The following is a 27,555-nucleotide window of genomic DNA, read 5'->3' as shown; positions in this document are numbered from 1 at the left end:
GCACCAGAGGGGCTCACAGCATCACAGAATCAGTTACACTGGAAAAACATCTGGGATCATCATGTCCAGCCTGTGACCAAACACCCCCTTGTCAGAACAGGGCACTGAGTACACTGTCCAGCTGTTTCTGGAACACCTCCAGGGACAGTGACTCCACTCTGGGCAGCCCATTCTGATGTTTAATTACCCTTTTCATGAAGAAAATCTTCCTGATGTGCAACCTGAACCTCCTTGGTGCCGCTCGAGACCGTCTTCTCTACTCCTGGCCCAAAGCCTGACCTCCACCTGCAGGGACAGGGTGGTCACAGCTAAACTCCCTCTTCCAGGCTTGGAGGGCTTGATGACAGGGAGGAAAAAATATGGAACGCTTCACGAATTTGCGTGTCATCCTTGCGCAGGGGCCATGCTAATCTTCTCTGTATCGTTCCAATTTTAGTATATGTGCTGCCGAAGCGAGCACGAATTCGCTCGTTTACCAGACGGTATTTGAAGCCCAAGGATTCGGACTCCGAAAGGTCAGGGCGACTGGGGTGGGCTAGATCGACGTGCCGATGGGAGCAGCAGTAGCCGAGCACAGCACCCGGGCTGTAGTGAGGGTCTGGGCGGGCAGGGGATGGCGGAGAGCGGGGGGACACACCCCAAATCCGGCCGCACGCGGCTTATGCAAATAGCCCTGCTGTATGCAAATGTGCGCAAAGCACTCTGGGGCGGGGCGGTACCGGGGCTCCTCACGGGGCCGCTGTGTATCAATAACCCCCGGCGGGCTTCGCTGTCGGGTTCGGCTGTGCGCAGTTGGGAATGTGATACTTCTCTGTGGTGGTTTAGACCTAAATTAGTTCATATTGCTGACCTGTGGCGGTACGCGGGTGGCTGAAGCCATTTGTCGTCTCACAGAATCATTCGGGTTGGAAGGTCCGTGTGGAGATGAAAGCCCCCTGCCCAGACAGGGACAGCTGGAGCAGGGGACTCAGGAACGCGTCCAGGTGGGTTTGAGTGTCTGCAGAGAGGGACACCCCGCTCCCCGGGCAGCGTTCCGCTGCCCTGCCACCCTCAGCGTGAAGAGGTTCTTCCTCTTGCTGAGGCGAGACTTCTTGTGTTTTCATTTCTGACCATTACTCCTTATATATTTGGAGTCTATCTCCGGAGCAGGCGGCTGTAGCGGGGCCGCGGGGACGGGCAGGGAACGCGTCCGTACACGGGGGGCGGTAAACGGGCACTAGGCGGCGTTAACCCTTCTTGACTCGCGCAAAACCGGCACTTAGCATGGGCAGCAGAGTGGCGCAGCGGAAGCGTGCTGGGCCCATAACCCAGAGGTCGATGGATCGAAACCATCCTCTGCTAGCACTAAAATTTTCGTTTTTCTCTCGTCTCACTGCGCAGCGCCCGTCCTCTGTGTTGGTTATTTTTGAGTGTGGGAGACAGTGGTGTGGCTGGTGCCAGGACAGTTGTTTTTCATAAGATTTTGGCGACACGCAGTATAGCTGATGGGAGTAAAAGACCGACGGAGCGCTGCGCAGTGGGATGTCCTCAGCCTTTCTTCTAGTGCAGTTAGAAGTTCTCGTCGAGTCACAGGATGGTTTGGGTGGGAAGGAACCCTTAAAAACCATTTAGTTCCACCCCTTTCCGTGGTTAAGGGACACACCGAGTTAATCAGAGCCCCGTCCGACCTGGCTTTGAATGTTTCTAGGGATGGGGCATCTACCACCTCTCCGGGCACCCTGTGCCAATGCCTCAGCGCCCTTGTGGTGGAAAGTTTCTTCTTTATCTTTCATAAGAAAGCTCCCTTATATAGTGAAAGGTCACAAGGTTCCCGGGAGCCTTCTCTGCTCCAGGCTGAACAGCCCCAGCTCTCTCAGCCTTTCCTCATAGAAGTGCTCCTCTGAGCATCTTCATGCCTTCGTCTGGACCTGCTCCAGGAGGTCCATGTCTTTAATTAGGCATCAAAAGCTCATTGCACACACTTGTAATTTTTCCCTGTCTTGCCGGATTAAATGAAACAATGTGGCAATGCCAAACATAGCCAGCAGACTCTCAGCGCAAAATGTAGGAAAGCAAAATAAAAACACAAACGTGAAAATGTGAAAGTCAATGCACGTGGTAACTGAAAGTCTATTTGGCTTGTGGATTGCAGGATCTGAGCAAGAAGGCTCCGTGAATTTAATGCCACAGTGCTTCTCACTGGGCGTTGTTTCAGGGCTGTACAATGTGAGAAACGAACGGCGGAATTCTCACATGGAACGAGTACGTGCGGAATGCATGGAAGACAAACAAGGCAGGGGTTTTGTTTCTGGGTACATTAGAATTATGCAATCCCCTTTGCCCACATTTGGCTCACAAGGCGCGGCTCGGGGGCTCGTGTTGTGTGGTTCCATGGTGTAATGGTTAGCACTCTGGACTCTGAATCCAGCGATCCGAGTTCAAATCTCGGTGGAACCTGAACGTTTTTTGCCCTAAACACATTTCTTTATTAGTCAGAACCAGGGAAAATCACTTAAAGGCGTTATTCATGCACTGTTAGAATTCCATAAATATTCCATCCCTCGTGGAAAGCGTCTCTGAAGTAGAACAGTGGCCAATCAGAGAATTCTCCTGGTGTTTTCTCCCCTCCGTATCCATTATTTATTGCAGCCAGATTAGTACTTATTGACAAATTGCCTGAAAAATCTCAGACATGTCACAACACATTGTTTCCTTTTCTTTCTGTGATTTGAATCGCCTGTGTGGAAACACAGTCCTGAATTCCCATCAGCAAAGCTGGTGGCAGCTGCTGAGCCCTGCAGGGGTGAGGTTTTGGGGCGTCTCTGACAGCAGATGTTCTCCAGTACTCGTGTTTGCTTTCTGCCCTCATTAGACCAGGGGTGACCTTACTGTGGCCTCCCGGTGCCCAAAGGGGCTCCAGGAGAGCTGGGGAAGGACTATGGACAAGGGACTGGAGTGACAGGACAAGGGGGAACGGCTTCACTCTGCCGCAGGGAGGATCAGGGGGGATATTGGGAAGAAATTCTTCCCAGTGAGGGTGGCACGGCCTTAGCACAGGGTGCCCAGAGAAACTCGATGCTCCATCACTGGTGCCATTAAAGGTCAGGTTGGATGGGGCTTGGAGCAAGCCGGGATAGTGGAAGCTGGCCCTGCCCGTGGCATGAGGCTGGGACTGGATGAGCTTTAACATCCCTTCCAACCCATTCCACGATTCTGGGAAGACAACGAGTATCGCAGCAACTCGGAACAAACAGGAATATTCGGGTGTTAAATTCCCATCGGCCATTCCGAGTGCGAGGGCAGAGCGGGCAGAGATTTCCCAGCGGCGTTGGTTTGCTGTGGATTAATTGTGGGGGCTGGCGGAGGCCTGTGGCACCGCCCGGTTCTATGGTGTAATGGTCAGCACTCTGGACTTTGAATCCAGCGATCCGAGTTCAAATCTCGGTAGAACCTGCCCCAGGTCTCTCTTTTCTTGCCCCACAGTGCAGCAGGGACACACCGAGCCGCGATGAAGCTCCAGCTCAGCGCCACTGGGTGTCCCCGGCCTCAGCTGGGTCACGCTCGTCCCAGTTTTCTTCAATGCAATGAATTTGACAGAACACTTTCTAGAATTCTTACTACTTTTGAATTAGGTGTTTCATTGTATTTTACTGCTGTTTTATATTAAATACTTTGGGGGGGAGGGAAAAAAAGCCATTTAACACTGGAAAATTTAATCAGGCAGATTTGCAGAATCTCTACGTTATTTTTCAGATGCACCCAACTACTCACTTGGAGAATAAGGGCAGAAACGCAGTGTTTTGGGATAAACGCTGCACAATTTAACTGGAAATGCCCTCTGCTTTGCTGACACAAATCCTCAGTAGTTATTTTTCATTTCTAGAGCAGCTAAGGCCATCTTAACACCTTGGCTCTCCTCCTCCAAACCTGCCCTACGAGTCACTTGTTTACCCAGCACCAGGAACAAGCCTGCTCTGTGCCAACTGCTCCTCCTCTGGCCAGGTAACCCGGCCTTGCTGGCCCTTGACAAAAAAAAACCCACCAGAGAACACCTTCAAATCGAGTTGTTTTTAGTAGAAATCCAGGTCCCAACTGCTCAAGAGAACATATGGAAATGTTTGCTCAATTCATTAAATTTTCACACAACTTAGCAATGAAAAAAAAATCCCTTGTCTGTGTCAGGGTTGATTTTCACCCTTTCCTCAGCTGTTGCATCAGGTCACACACTGAGTCCTTTCCCTGTGGGCCCGTGTTTAAAGTGGCTCCATACAGTAACCTCAGCACAACCAGCCACTCTCAGAGGCTGGTTTCAGGCACCAACATCATCCTCCCCAGGCACAAGAGCTTTAAGGCCACAGAGGCTTGTCTGCCTTGCAAGGAATCAATCTATTAATTGACAATTCTAGAGAGCAAATTACCATTTCCTACAGCAATCTGCCAACTTTCCTTCCATTTAGCAGAGTCTGAGGTGCAGCTGTGATCCAAATGTCCCATAAAGTGCTGCTGCAGTGCTGGTGTCACAGATGTGCCCCAGAAAAACCCCCTGGGTGAAACCAGGTGTACTTAAAGAGTTAAACTTCTACATGGAACGAGACGGAACCAGCACAGAACTGAGTACTGAGATTTATTCACAATTCATGGTCATGCTGCAATTGAAAACAAAGCACCAGAATTTGGGTAACTGAACACCATTCAGGTATAATCCAGCTGAGACTGCTGCATTTGGAGATCTGCATTACTCTGGGGGACAGCACAGCCCCTGTGCTTGGGCACAGGGGTCACACAGGTGCTGTGGCTGAGGGAAACCTCCTGCACTAGGCAAAGGGACTTCACAACACGCTGGAGCAGCCTCAGAGCAAAGGACCATAACCCCAAGAATCCAGCACCTGACATGCTCATGTCAAGAACTCAAGACAATTTTATTAATTCATTTACTTTATCCAGTTCCTTTCTCACAATTCCTCCAGTTTACAATTTTCTAAAAATCCTCTTGTCTCAGCACAACATTCAAGGGAGAGGTAAAGCACTATGGCTGTGGCCATGGCAGGAGCTTTTCCTGTTGCTGAAAAGGCAGGAATAGAAATTATTAGGGAATCAGGGAATCCAATCAGGGAATTAAATAGTGCTGTAATTTCAGAAGTGTGGCTACAAACACGTATGGTCAACATCAACGGACTTTACAACTGCAGATTTAAAAGGCAAAATCAAACCATAGGCAAGTATTTCACTATTTATGAAGCTGCAACAAGTTTTTCTGATATGTTAAAATTTCAATGAAAGCAGGTGAAGGGGGATAGATTTACAGGATAGAACTTTTCTTTCCTTTTAAACTAGCACTTTAAAGAAAAGGCCTTTAAAAAACTAAAACATTTTAGTCCAAAAAGTCTTATAAAACAAAAGCTGAAAAAAAAAAAAAAAAAAGAAAAAAAGACAAGTCTCAGTTACTTAGGTCACTAATGAGAATACATTCTGTGTAGCCACTACAAGCTTAGGTAGATGCCTTATCTTTAAAAAAGAATTCTGCAGCAGATAAATCATCAACAGCTCTGCACTGTGAGTACCTCAATAGGTGAAAGCCCTTGAGCAGATGGAAGAGATGGTGGACCCAGCTGAAACAGGTTATTTTAGACACTGAGCCACCCATTTCCCTTGCAGTGGGAGCAGAGCAGATTTCACCCACTGCCAGCCCATTCCTGGGCTCCCCAGCAGCACAGGGAGTGAGGGAGGCCCTTCAGTGGGGCAGGCAAGCACTGCCAAAAGTGCCCCCCAGCCCTGGGGAGGATCCATCTCGTTGGACAAACAGTTCAGGGCTCTGCTTTCAGAACAGCAAGGCAGCTCTTGGGGAGTTTCCTGGAGATTTCCTCAGAAAAGCAAACTGATCTTGTACCATTTCACCCGGCAGACACACATAAAAAAATGAGCACACTGTACAAAGAGCAGCAGTGATATAATTTAAACATGCATCCAGCTACAAACCATATATACAGAGAAACAGGCCTATACAAGTAGAACAGGAGCACTTTATTACAGCACAGTTCTGGTGGAGTTTTTGGAGGAAATCACGGCAGATAAAATCAGGAGGTGTATGTTGCTTCTGAAATGTCACACAACACCCCCATCCTTCTCTAGCAGACATTTATTACCCTTCCAGCTACACACAGCTCTTCCCACCACTCCTGGACTCCCTTCCCCTACAGAGGTAGATTTCTGGCGATGTTCTGATATTGCACCACGTGAAGTATCGTTCTTATCACAAGGAACAACTTGCAGAGGTTAATTTCTGTAATTCATGGGCATAATCTCATTGTGGGCACTCAGGTAGTGCAGTAAATCAAACTCGTTTGCACTTGAAACGTCCCTCCAAGTGCAATGGTTTGTTATTTAATGGAAAGCTGCAATTTTTAACAGCTTCACATAATAGAGTTATTTCTTGTCAGCAGGGTGACACTTCACTGTCTCTCTCCTTTTCAGCCTCCCTGGTCTAGCCAGTGCCAGGTCTTGCCCTGCCTTCCTTGATGCTTCACCCCATTCCACTGTGCACATTTTAAATACTCACAGGTTTTTGCAGGATTTCTTATTCACACAAGCAGTTGTAATATTGAAGAAATTTGCAAGAAGATTCATTCAAACTGCATGAAATGGTTAAAAAAGCCCATCCACACTTTCAGGCTGCATAAGGAAAGCTAGCATTTTGCTAGCTTCAAACAGCCATTAATCATGAACAGAGATTTGATGCTACCAGGAAAATCTGAAGAAGTCTGGCAGGAATCTTAATTTCTTTTGTCCATCACATTCTTGAATGACTCTCTGACAACTGTGGAAGTTGCAGACAAGCTGCATGACAGTACCACTTCACAATGTTTGTTAAATGAACCTCTACAGCATATTTATAAAAATAAGTGCATCGAAATTGATGATGCCAATGTATCGTAACTTTGATGAGCTCACAAGCATTGCTCAGGACTTTTTCTCAGAGGCACCCCAGGAAGTTATTTTTTGCAGAAGTCTTTCAACATGGAGACAAATGAAAGAACAATCTGGGCATGTTCCACTCTCAGAGAGAAGCCAAAGCAAGCAGCACCACTCCTCCTGGCTCCAAGCTTGCCAGAAAACTTACATGGAAAGAAAGTTCTCTTTTGGTAACAACCAACCTATTTAGAACTATTTTAAATGAACCATTTAGCATCAGCTTCCCAGATTCAGTTGCTGTGAAGCATTCTATGACAATATACCAGTAAAAAATGGTGGCTAGTTTGGAACTGAGTATTTTTTGCTGAATTACGGATACAAGGCTTATAGAAGAAATTCATTACATCTCTCCATGTACTCACTTGTCCTTTAAAAGGGGCTTTTCCTTAACAAGGTAAGTAAATCCCAAGTTACTTCACACCAACTGCACCAATACGAAATTTTCCTGTGATGATGGGGACTGCAGACCTAGAAGTAAAATCATCTCACCCTCTTGGAGGAGCCCCTTTCATGAAGTGAACCCTTCACTTCAGGGAGTAACTTGATCAGGAATTACACTCCCTGTCCCTGGCAGAAAGGGCTTATGTACCTTGGAAGATGAGGCTTTAGAATGAAAAAATCCATTGGACACAGGAAATGACAAACAGTTAAAGTGAAATGCCAGTGGCAGGAACCAGGGCTTGTGGAGACTTCTCTGGCTTTGCAAAGCAATGGTTCTTCCCCAGAGCAATCCTGAGCTGGGCAGAGCCTCCCTGGCACCCCCAGCAGTGCCCAGTGGTTGCATAGAGGGCTGCAGTGGTGCCCTGCAGCCTCAGCACAGCTCTGCACCTGCAGTGTTACCATTTGATATCCAGGCTGCTCGTGCTCTGATTTACTGCACTGTAGGTGGTGTGCAAAGTGTCCTGCACCTTCCTGGAGTCCATGCCCTCCAGCCAGTCCTGGTACATCCTCTGCACATGCAGGTTGGTTTCTGGCAGCCTGACAGGAATGGCAGTGTACACCTCCTCCATCTGGGCCAGCAGGGCTCTGTCTGGTTTGCCATCCTCACTCTGGGCCTGGCCCTTGCCATTGAGGCACCCTTAGGAAAAAAATAAATTAAAAAGATGGAAGGTGATGGAGATTTGATATGAAAATAAAGTCTCTGTTGACTCATAATTCTTTTTTCATGCTTCTCTAAAGGAAGTTTTTTTTTTTTTTTAACTTCCTCCCACGCTGTTACAATTTGTATTTACCTAAAGTGACTCCGGTATCAACTTCATCTTAATGGAAATGAGGTTTCCATATCAACAGTCTTTCTCTGCATTCTCCATGGTTTTATGATCCTAATTATGTTCCTTGTCTTTCCTTGCCCTTGACAGCCACCGTTTCAGAGTATCCTCTGAGGTTTGGCAGCACAGTGCTGGCACTTATTTATAGGTCAGAAGATAACAAATATAAGATAACATCGTGACTGATTTTAGAAAACTCAATCATTTTTCGAGCCAACCCTGCACCTGTAATTGGTGTTTTGGACACTTCAATAAATAGTGAGATTTTAGATTATTAAGGAGAGAAATGAAGTGCCTGCCTGTAAGGCAGCTTTCCTCTGAGATTCAAGACACACGTGCAGAACAACTGCAGATCCACAATTATTCCAATTACCTCCTGGGCAGGCGAGGACTTCTACAAAATGGTATAAAAACTTTCCTTTCTTCAACTTCAGGACCATGTTCTGGATATTTCTAAAGCCATAAGCTGCTGCAAAACGCAGCACTGTCTCCCCATCCTTTTCAAGGGTAACTTCTTGAAAGTCCTTGTTCCTGTCAAGACACACAGAGAACATTTTAACCCCCTGCATTCCCAGAGGAACCATCCAACTGTGCCAGTTTGTATTCAGATGCTCCAAAGGGAACAGAACAAGTATAACACTGAGATCAAGGTGAACTCTTCTTTCTAAACTGAGTTAAGCAGAAGTTGGGGTTGAATCTTCATAATAGCACTCTATTTTTAAGTGCAGGTAAGGTTTTAATAAAATGAGTAGCAGCAGGAGCTGCTTTGCAGTGAGAGACTTGCAGGTTCAGAGCCTGTAACTGCCTATCAGCCAATGAGCAGGTCAGCAGTAACTGCTTCACTGCAGCACCAAGCAAGGCAGGGAATTTCCTGGGCTTCAGGAAGCAGTTCCTTGCCAAGAGGGTGGCCAAACCCTAGCACAAAGTAAGTAAATCTCAAGTTACTTCACACCAGTCATCAATACTGAAATTCCTGTTGACTTTTCCCAGCACAGGCTTCCCATGGAGGTGCCAATGCCCCAAAGCCTGCAGTGTCTAAGGGGCACTTGGGCAAAGCCCTCAATAACATGCTTTAATTTTTGCTCAGCCCAAAGTGCTCAGGGAGTTGGATCAAGTGACTGCTGTGGGTCCCTTCAACTGAAAATAACCCTCTTCTGTTCTAGCTCACCCATGCTACACCACAAGGATAGAAAACTCTTAACTTACTTTAATGCTTTGTAGGTTATCTCCTTGACATCCATGCCAAAAAGCTCCTTTGCAGCATGTTTAAAAATGTGCTCCAGGTAACCATCAGATCTCTTCCCTTCATGCCTTACTACATCTCCTTCCTTTAGGTCATCAAACCTTAGGAAACAAAAAAATATGGAAATCAACTCCAAAATTTTCATTCTTTTACTTTAGTATGTGTTGCTCCCCTTCTCTGTCTCCCCCACCAAAAAGTGTTTTGTAGCACTGAGAACACATTGCATTTTTATTTATTACAGCTTAAAAAATGTAAATTACTCAGGACAGCAGTGAGATGATGAAAGAAATTAATTTAAAAAACCAAACAAACCACTTTAAAAAAAGACAATGCAGGGCTTTCCATGTTGAGAAATATCAAGCAAATGTAATTTATAAGAATGCACCTTCACCACAACGTGAAGGTTTTGTTAACAGCCGTTTACTGCTCAAGAGCCATTTTGGGGAAAAAATATTTAAATAGAATTATTTAAATAAATGATCATTTTTTGCCTGTGAGAATACAGAACTACTTCAGAATTCCAAGTCTTTGCTGACAATTCTCTTGCTTTAGGAATTGTTTGTCACAGTCTGTAACACTATGCCAGTAAAATCACACCAAATCAGTACAGCTGCAACCAGGTTAGAATGGTGTACACTGAAAGTAAGTGCTACACTGTGGTTCAGAAGAGAAAATGGGAGATCATATCCCAATGAAATCTCCTGGAAATTCACCTCTCCTCCAGGTAAAAGCAGCTCTGAAGACCCCACATTCATAAAACTTTTTTAATGCCCAGCACTTTATCACAAATTGCTGCAGTGCTGAGACTTGTTTTAAGAAGATGACTTCAAGTTGTTTAAATTTCTCTGCAAGATCTACTTTTAAGACCCCAAAAGAGCAAAAATATATGTCATTAGGTCTCACAGTTGAATCAGTATTGTCAGATTAGTCCTTTTTAAAATTAACATTATTTTCCAACAGAAATTGAGGGCACTTGGCTTGTTCAGCCTGGAGGAGACTGAGGTCAGACATCACCAGGATCTGCAGTTCCAATCTCTGCAGGGACAGAACCCATGGAAGGGATGGAGCTGTGCCAGGGGTGATTGAGGTTGGATTTTGGGAAGGGTTCTTCCCCCAGAGGGTGCAGGCACTGTCCAGGCTCCCCAGGGAATGGGCACAGCCCCAGAGCTCCAGAAGCCTTTGGACACTGCCCCAGGGATGCCCAGGGTGGGACTGTTGGGGGTCTGTGCAGGGACAGGAGCTGCTCTGGGTGATCCCTATGGGTCCTTCCAGCTCAGAATATGCTGTGATTCTATAAATGGAGCTAATGAACCAGGCACAGTCTGAGTAACAGCTTGTCCTTTCATTGGACAGCCTGATACAGAATTAAAAGACTGTCTCTATGTGACTCTGATATAGAATTACATGACTGTATCTGTGACTATTCCTGCAAGAATTTTATTCATTCTCATTATGTGTGACAATCTCAGCTAGAAGCAATCACAGGAGCTGCATTACAAACAGAGCTCTGAACACGTTCCCACTGACCCACTCAAATTTCTCCCCTCTAGGTCCAAGCAGGATACTAGCTGGAACTGGAAAGGATTTTTCCAAACTTCCAGAGCTTTCTGTTTTGTGCAAGACAGCACGTTTACTGCAGCCCTCTGGAAAGATACCAAGGAACATCTGTCACAGCTGAACAAAGATCAGGGAGAGCAGCCTCTGTAACTAAGTCTGAGAATTAAACAGCACACACGCTGCTCCCTGAGCCAAGCATAAGGGATGGAAACAAAACCTCTCCAATCCTTTGTGTGCTTCTCATCTAAAGCACAGTTCAGTTTGATCTAATCTTGAAAAACTGACTGCTGTCCTCAGTATAAAAACCAATTAATTACCATTTCCTGAAAGAGTGCTGCTTCCAGCAATCTACATGAACATATTGGGGAAGTGAAAATTTACTGTCAGGGGGTTGCTGTGAAAGAGAGGGGAGCCCAGAGCAGATGGTCAGCCCAGGACTGTCCCAGCAGCTCTGGGGGAGGCACTGGACAGGGCAGAGCAGACTGGGGGGCTCTACACAAGGAGCACGGGGGAGCTCTCAACAGGGTCAGCACCCCCAGACAGCCACACTTAAGGCAAGGCTTGAATTTCATACAATTCTATTAATTAAAATATAAATCAGGAGCTACACAAATCTTCAAGTCATAAATTTTAAGAGTTACTGTAGAAGAGTCATTATCTCAAATTATCTGCTTTGTATTTAGACAGTGCATGCAGGTTTATATTATCTGTTTCACATTACTTTTGTATCTAGTAATGAACACCTAAGAGAATATTTTTCTGGGTTTGGCCACTATATAAAGGGTGAAGCTGTGCTATACTCAGGCTCTGATGCACATTTTTTTTCTCTAAAAAGAGAACCCATTCTTCTAAGCAGTTTTACATTTATATTGAACATGCTCCAACATGTCATTTGTCATCAAAGTAAGGAAGCAACCCACAACAAAACTACTTACAAACTATCTACAGCTACTTCAGTCACATCTTTCATAGACACATTTTTCTGTTCCATTATTTGGACAATTTCTCCTGTAGGAAAAAAACATGACATTTTACTTTCAACACAAAGCACAACACACACTGTGCCTATTTCAGAGACCCAACACCTGTGTGTGCTTTGTGTCACATTCTCCAGCTCTTCCTACCTCCAGTAACTGAGAAGCCTGACACTTCCAGCCCCAAAGATAAGGGCCTTTCAGCTTGCCAAAACTCTGCTTAAATCCTCAGCCTTTCTGTTAGAAGATGTTTGGAAATACCCAAACTACACTGCAGGATGTTTGGACTCCAAGGCTGAAGACAAGATCCTCATCACAAGGCAACTGGTGCCATGAATTAGGAAAAATTTCTAATAAAAAATGACCACAGACAAGCCAGACAATCATTTTAAATATGGATTTGCATAACTTTTACCTTCGTAACAGGCTGATAAAATACCAGATTTTTTAGATGAATAGCACCTTAGAGGAAAGGATGTGTCACTTTGCCTTCCCTGTGCACTACCTGTACTACCAGGAGCACAAAAACATGTACTAACCTTTAAAGCAGAAAAAAAACAACCTTATGACTAAAGCAAACTCTGGCATAAAGGCTATTCTAAAATGGTGATTCACTTATATATTTATAGATGATAAATTTAAAAAAGTTCACCTGATGTCAGGACACAATCAACTTCTGGTGAATTATACAAGGCAGTGTAGAAATCTTCCCTCAAGGCTTCCAGCTTTTTGTCATAACAAGGTGCCACAACTACATGGAAAATTTTATCAGGGGACAAGTTCTGTGGAACACAGAAGGGAGCACATGTGAACTCCAGGAAGAGCAAAAGACAGCTTGAAGGATGACAGGGACAAAAATAGTGACAGAAATTTCATGCAGGCAATACTAGGAATAATTACTACCCATTAAATTTAAAGAGTGTTGCACACAGATAATGATTTGTCAGAAGTCACAAAGCATCAGCAACAAACTTCCAAAGTCAGTCTGGCTGGACCATATTCCCTCAGAGCACATTTTCTGCAGCTTTTTGATTGCCTTAGAAAGTGAATGCAAGTCAGGAGTTCAGAGTTCTGGTTTCTGGCTGTCACTCACTTTCACCCACAGCAACCCTTCAGAATTTGTCCATGTGCAGCAGCACTTCCCCACAGAATGTGCTTGTGGTTCCATTTGGGTATGATATGTAAAGAACAGCAATTTTTTCAACATACAAAATTGAGGAGATAAAAAGGTTAGTTCCTAGGATACAATGCTTTTATTGATCTCAGATAACAGGGCAATTTCCACATTATTCTCCTCTACTCCTGTTTTGGCTGTGCTGTAGAACTACACAGGCAGCATTTCACCAAAAAACCTTTAACTGTTACGGATTTAACTTTACCCATAAATATCTAAATCCATGTTGCACTGGGGGTGCAAGGATTGCTGCCAGCTCACACTGCACTGTATGAAATGAAGTTCTTTGTACATTCTCCTCATCATGGGCACTTGTACAGCAGCAGAGCACCATTTCTTCTTCAAATAAAGGACAAATATAATACATTAAGATCTGTATCTTAGTATTAAAGCCCATCTTTTCTATTTAGAAGAATATAATGGTAAAAATAAATCAGAATGACTTACCTGCTGCCTGGCAAAGTAGCCCTTCACTAGGGAGCCCATGATCTGCTGTGGAGACTTTGCAGTGCAAATGTGAGAGGTCACCAGGTTGGTGAGAACCCTTTCAGCATATCGGATCCAGCCTGCAAGCACAACAAAATTACAGCTACAGAGAAAGGGACCCATAAGCACAGCAAGGGGCAGCAGTCACACAGCAGAGCCTGAAAATGATGATCCTTCACAAGGAGGAAAATTCTGTGGAGGCTGGAAGCTCCACCTTAGGAGCCGTAGGAAATCTCAAGGCTCTGTTAATAGTGCTTTAATCAATAATTCACTGTGTCAGGAATTCTAGACCAAGGTCCACTGTGAACTTCCTGACCTTCCTCATGTACAGATTTAACAAAGCAGAAAGAACATGACCCCAACTAACAGAAATTTGACCTTCTAGCCCCCAGCCCTTGGATCACCATGTACTACAACAAATGCACTGTTTGGCTGCTTAACTGTAACCTGGTGGTTCCTGAGATTTAACACTCATGCACCCAGCTCGCCTCCCCTCCAACAGAATAGTCACACAAAAGCGTTATTATAAGATGCACATGGATCAAGCCCAAGAAAAAAGTATTTCTTTTACTAGAGTAGCCACACCTTCAGAAACACCCCCACAGGAAGCACCTGAAATCTCTCTGTACGCAACACTGTCCTCAGTTCCTCAGGAATCCCCCTCTCTTTGACCACATCCCTTCAGCATTCCAGCTGGCGCAAGCTGCGGGTACCCACAGCACCCCCAAAAGCCAGAGCTGTCGTATTATTCCCCTAGTAAATGAAACAAATCAATGTTTTTAGGGTGTCCAATTCTTTCTTGGGCTCTGTAGCTCTTACTGAAAACCCCAGAATCCTTCACAGCAAGGCTTTGGAGCTTTATTCACCTACATCACACCGACATTGTGCAGGAGAGTTAGGCCCAACCTTTGAGGCAGGTGTGTTGCTTTTGGTGCTAAGAAATGGTGTTAAAAAAACAATAATAAAAAAATCACACTTTGTCTTCAAGCAAATCAGTGATTACATAAAAGAAACAAACTGCTTTGTAGTACATGCTGCCCAGGAGGGGCAAACCTGGAGGTTAATTTTTAAGCGTGAAATTAGCATTTATGTAAAAACACTTGGTACTGTTTAAGTCAGAACAATACCACAAATGCCAACAGCAGCACAAAACTGGGATGAAAAGCAGTGTTCAGATGATTTGTCTCTCTGTAGCAGAGAAATAGTTTTCCCAGTGTAGTAAGTATTAGGAAAACCCAAGGATCCTTCCCAATTCTTGTTAATGTACAGACTTCAAGCTGATTTCCATAAAAACCCTCAAAGGCACACATCATCTTCAACAAGCATTCATTCCTGCTGTAGGAAAAGTTGAGGACCACGGATTTACCGATCAGGATTGCACTGAATTTTGAGACTCTGAACTGGAAGTTTGCCTGATGTCCACCTTCAGCTGGGACTTTAAGCCCAAGAAATTCCCTACAACAAACCACTGAATTTATTGGTGCTTGGTAAAAAGCTGTTATTAGCATATTCTGCATGGTAGGTACATCCTATTGCTTAAATGGCTTTAGTCTCAAGTGCTGTCGAAATAGAACAAAAACTGCTTCAAACAAAACAAGGACAGTTTTTAAAACACTTGTACTCTCATTAATCACCCCAGCAGTGCTGCTATGAGGCTGGTTCTTATAACTGGAATGTTTTTGATATTGTAGTCATGACCTATAAGGAAATTTCACTAAATCCCAAGAGATTTCTGACAGGTATTATCTGAAGCACTTCCTTAAATGGTTTCTGTCCTTGCAGTGGAGAGAACAAGTGTCTCATAGCAGCAGCTCCCAAAGATCATTAGTCTCATTAGTCACTGGTTAATTGTACAGGCAGGCTGAGTGAGTGAGGATTTGTCTGCACTCCGAACACACACTGCTGCTCCTGCCCACTCATCACAGGGCTGAACTGCAGAGCACAGTCAGGGGAAACCTCACACCCCATTCTTCTATCAGGGTATTCCTGCACTCATCCAGACCTACACCTCATCAATTCATTTGAATTCTCGGCCATTTGCTGGCTTGTGTTGGCATCAAAGAGCAGAAAGCATTACAAATTACCATATCAATTCTTGCAGAGGTAGCTCAGAACATGTTATTTTTATTTTTGGTGGTTTATTGTGAGACCATGAAAGTACACCTATGTATCTGCAGGAAGTGCAAAAAAAACCTAAGAAAACTTCTGCTACTGTAAAACTCCATTCCTGCAGAAGGAAATTGATTGACTGGGACAAAAGCATTACAATCCTCAATCCTTATGATCTTCCTCCTGCTGCTGCAAGTCTGCCCCACTGGCTTTTCTGGGAGAACACAGAGCTTGGCAGTGCCTTAAAACCACTGGATTTTTCAGAGCAAATGCTTCATGTTGGTCACCAGCCTGGTACATTAAGGAAGGGAACTGATTCTCTTGAGATATTACATTCACTATCAATAGTAACACTACTGTTCTTTCAACAGGAAACAAAGCAAAAAGGAGCTCAGTTTCTCCCCAGAGAGTAGCAGGAGGTGAACAATTAAGACAGGGACAAGAGAACAGCTTTTCTCAGCTTCTGGACTATCCAGGCCCTGCTCTGTGCTCATGGTAGATGTTGCACTCCTGACTGCTGCAGAAGGTGATAGGTCTGTGAAAAGTCACACACCAAGATAAAAAACAGAGTAAAGCATTTATACTTGAGTTCACATTGACCCTGCATCTGCAGAGCTATATAAAAGCCATTTTGTGATAAACATGCCCAGGAAACAACATCTCTGGTACAAGTTTATGTAATCCAGAGGTAGAAGGAGGAAGGAGAAAAAGGAACAGAAAATGCACTCCGACAAATAAGGTCAGGAAACATGGTGAACAACCTCACTTTAAAGATGACTAATCAGGATTTTTGCTTTCTCTAATTGCTGACAAAGAAACATATCATGTTTTCAAAATGGGTTTACAGTGATATTCTGGGTTTCCCAGAAATGGAAAGCACTCATGCTTGTCACCATCTCTATCACAATACAGAGCTGACACCAAAACCAGCACTGACACCAGAAACTATCTTGTGCAGATCACACAGGGACAAGGGAAGTGCTCCATTAACTATTTTAAAGCATTTCCACTGAGAGCAGCAGATAATCTGAGCTCTGTTTCTAGATGAAGAAAATTTAAATTCTCAGAAATTGTAAAAGAAATCCTCAGGTTTTGAATTTTACCTAAAGCACAAACAAGACAACGAAACTAAGTAACAGGGGTGTTTCAGCTGCACAGGTTTTACATGAAAAAGAGCAATATATGATATGTCTGCTCCCGAAGATAAGAGGGTACACTAAGATAACAGCAACAGAAAAAAAAAAAAAAAAAAAAAAAAAAAAAAAAAAAAAAAAAAAAAAAAAAAGAGAGACATGTTTTTAATACATGTATGTTGTACTTAAAGCATAACCCAGATACTTCCACTGCAAAATACATAGAACAAACAAAAATACAAGTATAATTCAAACAGCAGCATTTCAACTTCAAATCAATGACAACAGCAGATTCTGGGGATCACCAACTGCAACTCACCATTCTAATGTTTCTTTCATAAATGAAATCCACTTGACTTATTTCAAAGGCAGCAAGAAATATTTTGGTATTTTCATCAGCCTTTTGAAAAGCAACACTATGAACTTTAGGGTGGAGTTGAGGAGGGTGTTTGGCAAAGGAGTTACATCTACCTCCTTTCTGAAACTTCTATTTTAAGAATGTGATTTTTACTTGAATTGAAATGGTGCTGTGCTAACAATGGAAAAAGTAAGCAGTGACTGCATGTTCTGCATCTTTTCAGCAGCTGCAAGTGCAGGTTCTGCTCCTAAAAGAAAAAGTTCTCAGAAGTGAGACATTTAGAGAGTCAAGTCTGTGACATTTCACGTGAGAATCACTTTCCAAGTGTCAGATATATCCCATCTCACAGTCATCACAAGGAATGGCACTTGCTACTTTCCCCTAGGCTGAAGTGGTGAGTTCTAAACTTTGCTTAAGATAATGAAGGTTGTGGTTTAATTCTATCGAAGTCTCTTTAAGATTCTTTTCAATGAGGAAACGCCCTGGTAAACTTTGTGATCTGAACACACAAGCAGCACCCACTAAACTCCTCCTTTACAATTCTGATTCTCAATTCCAAGCACTGAAATGCTCTCAGGATGACCAGTGATACTGGGAACAAATACTGTGTGCTTGGTGTCCCTCAAAAGCCAATAAAAAATGCTCTAAATTATGTGAGGCTCCCAAAGGAAGGCACCCTTTCCTCAGCTCCTTGGTTGTTCCAGTGAGACCAGTTTGAAGGGCAGGAAGGATGGATAAATCAGTTCTCACTCACCAGGGCAAGCAGAGGCAAACATTGGTAAGGCATGTTCCTCCTGGTTCCTCCGTTGGTAGCGCTGCACAAATTCCCTCTGGCTCTCCAGGATACTGAAATCTGCAGCTATAGTGGTGTCAAACACATAATGCACCCCTAGGGAAGCAAGCAGAAAGGGACAGGGAATCACTAGAATGTTCTCCACCTCACAAACCCCTTTCAAAGCTTCAGGCCTATGAAAAAATCCTGAAGGATCAATGGGTATATTCCTTCCCCTCGGCAAGTTCTCACAAACAGCAGAGTCAGAAATAAAAGCCATACACTGCAAAAACATCTTCTACATCCTGAGTTTAAAAGGACCACCAAGTGGCTAATGCTGCAAGCAGCACTGCAAACATTCTCTGCTTCCTTCTGAGCACCTTGTATCTGTCACTTTTAGTTCAGCTGCACAGGATGTCATGACTCCTGGGTGACATGCAGTGACTCCTGCAAAGCAATGCTCCTTCCAAGACAGGCTGAAGTCACAAAAAGTGATATCCAACTCAGAGGTGTATCTGCCATTGCTCAAGTTGTTTGCAGAGGTGCAGGAGCATATCACCAACACAGCAGAGACCTCCTGGCTGCTCATTTACCAACACACTCCCTATAAGCCTACGTAACACTGAGCACATCCCCACAGAAGTGAGTGTAGATAATGAAAGCATTCTAGGAAAACTGGGGCCCACCAGAACTCAGGAATGCATTGAGATGAAGAATATATACTGGGTACAGAGATGTATCAGAAAAAATATGTAATTGAATATATACAGATAGGAGGAAACAGTTTATTATTTAGGTTTATTACTGTCTTTATCTTCCTTCAAGTAAATAAAAAGTCCAAATTTACAAGGAAAGTGGCTTTTGCTTTTTATTTAAAAAATATGATATAATGAGCAAAGGAAATAGAGCTCTAATGTAAAATACAGTAGTTCTTGTAATTTCAAATTACAGGAAAAAACAGAACTGAGAATGTTTGAGAGATACAATGTGTCAAAAGGACTGAAAGGAACTAAGAATAAGAACTACCTTCTCCCTCAAGTTATAAAATAATGGGAAGTTTGTGACTAAGCCCTCCCTGATTTCTTGGTAGCAAAGGTTTTGGAGCCAGCTCTACAATGTCCTTTTGTCCTGTGACCTTTTCTGTGAGCAGGGAATGTCTCCAGTCCATTTCTCCAGTCTACACTGGTACATGTGGGCACTGGTGCCTGGCTGGGACTTCACAGAGAGTGGAGTTCAAATTCTGAACAATGTTGTGCAACGGCACCTTAGAACTGCACAACAAAATATCATGGAATGGAATCCCACCATTGCTTTTGCTTGGGAGAACCTTAAAGCGCATCCGATTCCACCCCAAGCCATGGGCAGGGACACCCTCCATTGTCCCAGGCTGCTCCAAGCCCCGTCCAGCCTGGCCTTGGACACTGCCAGGGATGGGGCAGCCACAGCTTCTCTGGGCCTCACCACTCTAATTTCTTCCTATTAACTAATCTAACCCTGCCTGTTTCACTCCATGTCCTTGCCAAAAGCCCTCTCCAGCTCTTTCCAGCCCCTTCAGGTACTGGAAGGCTGCTGAGAAAGCAAAGCCAACCAAAATGATCCCTTCCTTTTCTGCTTCACTACCATAACAAATGCAAACTTACCAAGACTTTTGAGGAAACCACAGAGTCTCTTGGCTGCTTCATTCACAGAGAGATTGAATTTAGCAGCAAAATAAGGCAATGACTGAGGGCACAGAGACACTGCCAACACTTTGTGTTTTGAGGTATCACATTTCTGGTAAATGAAACAAAGGAAACAAAAAAGGTGTGTCATTACAACAGGGTAAGGCTCCTTGCTTTCCCTTCCTTTCCCATTGCTGGAGTTATTCCTTAGAGTCTTATGCTTCAGTGGGCCATATCATTAAAAACCCTGTAAAACAACCCTCAAGCTGCAACAGGACAGGATGTTCCTCTGCCAGTGTTCATCTCCAATCATCCATGGATGTTTCTTTTATAGAACTCGGGGGAAATCCATCTCTCCCAGGACAGTTCTGTGGCTGGTTTCCACAGGGCATAAGGAAAGTTAAGGGACATTCACCACCTCTGATGTTCTAGTAGGATGAAATATTCTAGCAAATATGAAAAGAGCTGTATGTTTAACCTTTAATAAATAATGTTTACAGAAGCAGGGGCGTTTGAAGCTATAAATACAACCCAGCAAATTACACATCTTATTTTTGTTAAGGCTCCTGTGTCTTTATCACTGCAGTTGGTAAGATGGGACTCTCAACAAATCAGCATTTGTAGACACTGAGGAATCCTATAAAAATACCCAGTGTATGGTGTGGAACTGTGCAGCTCTAATGACTGCAGCATTTAGCTGAAGATTAATCTTGTGTTTTAGCTGGGACATTTTCCACACCAGTGGAATCCTTGGAAGACAGAGCAGGGCTGTGCTACAGACAAGTGTCACCCTGCAAAGGTCAGAGCCCACAGCCTGTTCTGATCCACAATGACCCTTCAAGGAGAGCTCCTGACTCGGAGCTCATGAGCCCTTTGCTCAGTGTCTGCATTTGGACCCCTGGATGTGATGAAGGTCCCTGACTGCCTTGCTGCTGAAGGATTCAAGCCCTCTTAACAGGACCCATGGGACCCAAAAGATTATTTCCCCCCTCTTCTCTTCTAATTTTCTCATATATGACAACATCATTCTGTAGGGAGACTTAAACTCCTTCTAAGAAAATCTAAGTACTATGTAATTAATCCGTATTTATGACACACATGTACAGATCAAAATGCTTCAATTCTAGTAGCTTTTGCACAGAAGTCTGGAGCAGAACTAAAATAATTAATTTACTATCAGGTTCTAAAGTTCTGAGCACTACACATAGCAAGTAACTTCCAGAAAAACCAGAACTCAGCAGAAAGTAAGACAGCAATAGAACACTTACAAGGTTTGCTAAGAATACGGACAAGAAGTAGTCAAGTTGAATATTCATTAAAAAGAATTCTAATTTCAAAAACATATCTTCATAAGTTTGTATAATGTGGATACATTAGCACCAAAACCCACCCAGAACAGTCCTAGTAACGAAGGTATGGATATCTATAAACACTGAACTACAGAATAATTTGTTAGTGCAGTTATAAAATCATCACATTGCCAATAAATTTTCCTTCTGCAGGTGCAGTAACTGTTCTCCAGTGTTTACATTAATAGCTGTGACCTTGCAACTCCAGGACAGAATTATTTTCAGTACTTCAACATTTTGTGCTGCCTGAAGTTTTCACTTCCTCTCTGGAAAAAGCATATCCTGACAAATCTTCACGTTATCTGCCTTGGGAAACCAAGCTGCTTAATCATTCTGTAACTGCCTCCTCCTCACAGTAAACAGTGGGTTATTCTTTGGGTCGATTTACCTTATTAAGGTTGAGAATACGAAAGAACTCCTTCTGATTCTGCTGGAATACTCTGGCTCCTTCTTCCAGTGTCATGCAACTGTCACAGGCTAGGCAGTCGCTAAGGAGTATTTTAGCATTAGCCAATGTATCAAACTCATTTTTCTGGTGGCAAAAAAAAAAGTAAACAAGTATTTAATAATGATCAAATGATTTTCAAGATCTCTGCAATGAGCCAGATGAAAAGCAAACACAGCATCACTGTTTAAAGCAGGACAATCCATGACATTTGCATAAAATCCAAGATTATTTACATGTAAACAAAATAATATATTCCATCCCAGTCATAGCTCTGCTCCTCATATTACTGTGAAACTGCAAAATATTTAAGTGTAAACAAAGATCTAAATTTAGCCCCTAGTCCATATGCTAGTAACATAATTTGCACTGTGCTTCAGAGCTGACAGTCCCCCCCATCAACTCACCAAGCAACTGCGAAAACTTTTCCTTGAACTATTAAAGCTCTTTAATCAGATGTCCCTCTCACAGCAAGGTGGTTTAGGCTTTGTACCACGAGGTAAAACGAAGAAAACACAGTCCTACAATTGCACTGAACATGTTCTGTGAGATCAACAGTTTCACAATCCTGGCTACCACTACCTATCTACAGCTCACTTGAGAAGAAGAAATACTAGGATATAAAGAATAAGTAGGTATTTTGTCTACTTGTACTATCAAAACTCCTCTTCTTATAAGCTCTCTGTTCTGAAGACTTGATATAAAAGTTTTGGCATTCTGTATTTTTAAAACTTAAAATTTCTGTTTTGTGTTTGCATAGTAAGGGCTTTTATTTTATCTTTTTACAAGATTTTCGATTTATATATTAAAGGATGTCTACAAGAGCTCATAATTCTTTTCAATTGCTTGTTTATTGTTATATTCAGCAGTTGAAAGTTGTCTCCTTATGACCTCCTTTGGGGTGCACAAAACAAAAGAATATAGAGTCTAATAGACGTTTTAGAAGCAACATTACCTCTTCAGAGCCATCATTTGAACTCAATGCATCAACAGACGTACTCTGTGTCTCATCATTTTTCTGTTTTTTACTGCATTCCTGAAACAAACCATAAAATGTGTGGATTTTGCAAAGCCTGTTTACCATTCTGCAAGAACACCTTCCAGAACTGTTCATGTCATTAACCAGATAGAGTTATTTACAGTTTTTTGGAACACACGCAAGACCGTGTGTTCAAAGTGCAATTACTACGATGGAAATAATTTCCCAGGAATTCCCCCGCTCCATCGGTTCGAGATTCCGGGCGGTTTAAGTGGAGGGGCTGCCCCGCGCAGGCACAGGAGGAGCGGAGGGCGCTCCGTGTCTGCCGAGCACAGGCGCGGACAGGCACATCCCGGCGATAACGGGGCTCCCCGGGAGGTGTCACGGCCGGGCCGCGGTGAGGACGCGGAGCTCGGTGACCTTGGGGCCGGCAGCCAGCGCCGCTCCCCCTGCCGGGGCTCCCGGGCCGCCGGACGAGGCCGTCCCGGCCGGCTGCACTCCCCCATCCCCGAGACGGCGTCCCCCGCCAGCCGAGGGGCGGGCAGGACCCGCCGGCGCACTCACCTTTTTGGTGCAGTTCTCGCACTTCATTTGCTGCCGCGCGGTGCTGGCCGCCGGGGCTGCGGGACAGGAGAGAGCGGCCGGGAGGTGAGACCCGCAGGAGCAGCGCCCGCCGCCAGCCCGGCCCCCGCTGCGCTCCCTCCCGTCCGCCCGGCCCCGCCGCCCTTTGTTGCCGCGCCCGCCCCGCCGGGCGGTCCCGGGGCGGCCCCGCCGCGCTCACGTGTCCCGCGATTCCCTCGCCCGGAATTACCCCGCGAACGCCCCCGGCGCTGCGGGCGGCACCGAGCGGCCTCCGAGGAGCCCCGCGGGAAAGGTGCCCCCGCAGCGCGGGCCCGGCCCCGCACGGGGAGCGGAGCCCCCGCCGCCGCAGCCCCGGCTCTTCAGAGCCCCCCGCACCGAGGTGCCGGGAGAGCGGGCGGGTACGAGCCGCGGCTCAGCAGCTGCACAGGGAAAAAAAAATAACAGGCACAGAAATCCCCCCGAAAGCCCCGAGGCAGCCTATGGAGGGGTAGCGGGCCGCAGGGCCGGTGCCGTACCTGCCGCCGGGGCTGTGCCTGTGGCCGCAGAGCGGGCGGGGCGGCACCGCCTCCTCCGCCGCCTCCCCCGGCACGTCCCCGGCCGCGCCCGCCGGGCTCATTGCGGACCTGCGCCGCCGCACGTACGCGGAGGGACTCCCGTATCGCCGTCGCCATCCCCGGTCCGATCCCCATCCCAATCCCCGTCCCGAGCGGGACCCCCGGGCCGCACTGACCCGCCCGGCAGCTGCCCCCCGCGCCCGGGCTGTGCCCGAGGCTTCGCTGCTTCTCCGGAGTGTCCCCGTGTATTTTTTACAACGCGCTCCTCCGTTGTAGCGTACAAAGGGTTTTTCCCCCACGATTCTTGTTTTTTTCCCGGTGGCTTTAAAGTGAAATGACACTCTGCGAGTTGCTAAATACAGCTATCATCACCATTTTATTTAACCAATATGCTGCGATTTCCCATTTCTGTAACAAAACACAAGTACCAGCGATGCTGTTCCCAGGCAGGAATCACAAATCCTCATGAACAGGATTATTAAACAGACATCAGCCTTCCACAGTCTCAAAGGCCCCGGAGAATTAATCAAGATGCTTATGATTTCTTGTCCTTCTGAACCCCAGCTTTCAGGATTTAAACAGAAAGGTTCAATCAACATTTGCTCCTTTTTTAACCCCCGGCCACATGAACACACACATACAAGCAAACGCCTACGGCTACACAGAGAAGTTTTTTCAAGTGCAATATGACATTTCATAAATTAAACCACAGAACTTCCAAAACCATACTATTTCCTGCCTAAACTGCAACTTTGCTATAACACTGGTTAAATCCTGTGTCACTCCTGTTACAGTGACCTCTAATGCTTCAAGCCACAGATGGTTTTTGAGCACAAGTGCTGGAGACAGGCACAGCCAGAGAGGTTCGTTAGTCAAGGACACAACTTCAAACACTTGTTCTGTTTTAAGGATACTAAACAGAACCCCAGAGGAGAATGTAATGCCTTTTTTTTTTTTTTTTAATTTGCAGTTATTATTCAGGTCAGAGAGATCAAGAATTCCTTTAGCTTAACCATGATGAAAGCAAACAGAAACATTTATCTGACATCTTTCTTGCTCTCGTGGATGAGTATTTTCACATAAGAAAAGCTGTGCCAACCTCCCACCTTATTCCACCAGGATACAACAGCTGCATTGACCAAGAAGATGACAGGATGGATGAAAAGTTTTAAATTAGAAATGTGTTGAGATTTGCACTTAAAGGCACAGCTAAAATTGTCCTGTTTCACACTCTGATTATACTTACATTTATTATCCAAAACTGATATATTGATTCTTCAAAAGGCATGTCAGTTTTGGATATTTCTGTAACTACACAGATCATATTTAACATATGGCCTTGAATGTTTCCAGGGATGGGAATTTCTGGTCAACTAAGTTACTCATCTGTTACAGACTGGATTAAACACATTCTTCTGCACATCATCAAAGGGCAGAAGACTAAATTTCCCCCTATATTTCTTGTATTCACAATCAAAATGAGGGAACTGCATAGTAATCAAAGCATTTTGCAGAAATATGGAGGACATCTTAGGTACATACTTTAAGTATCCCTATTTCATCCTTCATCTTGGAAATACTTGGACTGAATTGATTTCAGTTTAAAAATTCAAACAAAAAGAGCTAAAACTCCTACAAACTGAAGAGTGTGCAAGGAATCTCCGTTTCAGTGCACAGTGTAAGATGATATTTGTACAATCACTAGCTAATTAGATGTCTCATTTATTTTATTGCCAAGAGCACTCTCTGCTTTCCATTAACCATGGATGCCATTTTCCCACAGAACAGTGAATCTTTGCTCAACCCTCAGAGTAGGCCTGACAATCTGAGACAAGAAAGCTCCATCCTGCTTTACTCTGCCCTGGGGAGGTAACAGTTACCACCTTTGCAGGGCTGCTTCCCAAAAACCTCACTCTCTAAGGGCTTTCCTCTGACAGCAGTAGGGTAGCACTTAAAGGCATCACTTGTTTTTATGGTCACTGTTGATGTATTCAGCCTCTGTGGCTCCATGTGACATTTATCCCTGCACCTGAAGCATTTACACCCTGGAGAAAGAAGATGGAGAAATGGAGAAAGAAGAATTTCTCTGTGAAAACAAGAGTGCTGCAAACAACTGCAAAATGTCACAGGCTTTCCATCAATCCTGCAGGGCAGTGCCAGCTGTAAATGCCTCCTTGCCACAGTGACAGCACACGCCACCCCACAGCTGGCAGAATTGGGCAATAAACCTTGGCTACAAGCTGGTAAACATGTATTCCATGAAATCTGTGCTCTGCAGGCTGTTCCCATCCAGGTCAGGGGGCTCGTGCTGTGGGATGAGCTCATTTCCAACAGGACTCGCAGCCAATTCTGTCCAGCCAAAGCATTTGGGGGCTGCTTCCAACCTAGCACTCTGGGAATGTCTCCTGGCATGTTAGTGAGATCACATGCTTATTGCATAGCTGCATTCCTAAGTCTGAGACCTTAGGGTGGAAAATATATATATATATGTAAAAGGAGTTAGAAAAGAATATTTAATAAAATGGTCTGAAATAGGAAAAAGCATCAGAATTCCAGACATGCCAAACTAATTCAAAATAAAGGCAAATTCTGTTCTATCTTCATGTTCTTGGGTTTAGATCAATGACTTAAAAGTTACAAGTGTGTTCACTACACAAACAGAACACAAACACTTCCATGGAATCTATTTTTACACTGTTGAGGAAGAAGTCTACGAATAGTCAATCACATTCCTGAACTGTTTATTTTGGAAAATAGTTTTTGTTTCTGCGGCAACGTGGTTTGTAACTCATGCTGTTCTTTAAGTCCAGGATCAGGCTTTCAAAATGTTCCTTCTTCCTTTTTCTATCTGTAGGCATAACTGCACTCACCTACTTCCAAGAGTTGCAAGATCCTCAGATTTTAGAAAAAAAACACTGTAAGAATCATTAATGGATAGCAGAAGCTTACAAGGATCCTTGCCATATTTGTTTTGATTGTGTGTGTGTAAGTGATATTTCCCATGGCTGAAAAAGTTTCTCTGTAACTTCATAATTAAATTAAGTCATATCAGGTTATCCTAGTGTGACCTTTGAGGAACTGGAGAAGTAGAGAGATAACATAATAATAAAATATGCTGTGTGGTATATGCTGAGTGGAGGGGACAGATGAATTTCTTGCTTATTTCACTGTGCTCTAGACACAAGAAATCTTTTGTCTTGTATCACTGAAAACGGCTTAACATTTGGTTTCCAGAGAAACCAGTTGCTTATAAAAACTGATTGGCAGCTAATTAGACATGAATTTCTTCCTAGCAGACTCAGTCAGCTGCTTGTTTGGGCTGAGCACACGTGAAACTTATTACTTCCTATTTTTTTCACCCAAATCCAGCAGCTGGTACCTTGTGACTCACAAGCAGGGCCATTTCATTCTTGCAGTTCCTCACTGCCTTTTCCCATTAACAAACACAAAAACTGCACATCAGCTGGTATTTTGTAGTATTTACACTTAAATGTCTGTACCATGGACTCTGGGGTGTTTTTTTCTCTGTCTTCACTCTGGATTGTTATGAAAAACACTGATCAAAATCTCAGTTCACCAGAACAGTGTTGAGAACAGCTCAAGAAGCTTCTATCATGTCATGGCCCTGAGCAAACACTCCAGAATATATTCATGTCCAGAAAAAAGCCAAAAATTGAGGATTTCGTTAAGGAAGGACATTCCTGTGCAACTGAGAGATGACCAAATATCATTTGAAGTTACACCCTGACTTACATAAAGAGAATTTAAGAAGTTAAGCCAAACTACAGGTGTCTGCACTTCACCCATCCTGCCTGACATAAGCAGTTGCTCTAATGGATTGAACAGGAACAGCTTTCCCATGTGAATGTTTGACTAAAGCAGAAAAGATTTTCCAAATGCAGCCTGTTTGCCCAGAACAGGAAAATTACTCTGTATTTCAAATGAATGAGAAACTTTCCTCCT

General features: G+C 44.2%; 1 protein-coding gene and 1 long non-coding RNA gene across 2 annotated transcripts; one reads left to right on the top strand and one right to left on the bottom strand.

Annotated features, from left to right (window-relative positions):
* Window positions 1-722: 722 nt before the first annotated feature.
* LOC310916679 lies at window positions 723-6,867 on the top strand. The gene is made up of 3 exons (XR_014591331.1): window positions 723-983; window positions 3,863-3,981; window positions 4,440-6,867. It is a non-coding gene; the product is annotated as an uncharacterized lncRNA (long non-coding RNA).
* On the bottom strand, window positions 5,908-23,575 carry NARF (nuclear prelamin A recognition factor). Its single transcript, XM_083874393.1, has 12 exons — window positions 23,554-23,575; window positions 23,021-23,076; window positions 22,433-22,513; window positions 21,421-21,564; window positions 19,663-19,795; window positions 18,005-18,139; window positions 13,612-13,730; window positions 12,643-12,772; window positions 11,952-12,024; window positions 9,423-9,560; window positions 8,590-8,747; window positions 5,908-8,026 (listed from the first exon to the last, which is right to left on the bottom strand). The coding sequence occupies exons 2-12, from the start codon at window positions 23,045-23,047 to the stop codon at window positions 7,785-7,787; spliced, it is 1,380 nt and encodes a 459-aa protein (XP_083730519.1). The 5' UTR covers window positions 23,048-23,076; window positions 23,554-23,575; the 3' UTR covers window positions 5,908-7,784.
* Between the last annotated feature and the right edge of the window lie 3,980 nt (window positions 23,576-27,555).

The sequence above is a fragment of the Zosterops lateralis genome (genome assembly GCF_965231275.1).
Source record: "Zosterops lateralis genome assembly, chromosome: 18".
Lineage (NCBI taxonomy): Eukaryota > Metazoa > Chordata > Aves > Passeriformes > Zosteropidae > Zosterops > Zosterops lateralis.
This window is presented reverse-complemented; position numbering and strand designations above follow the sequence as displayed.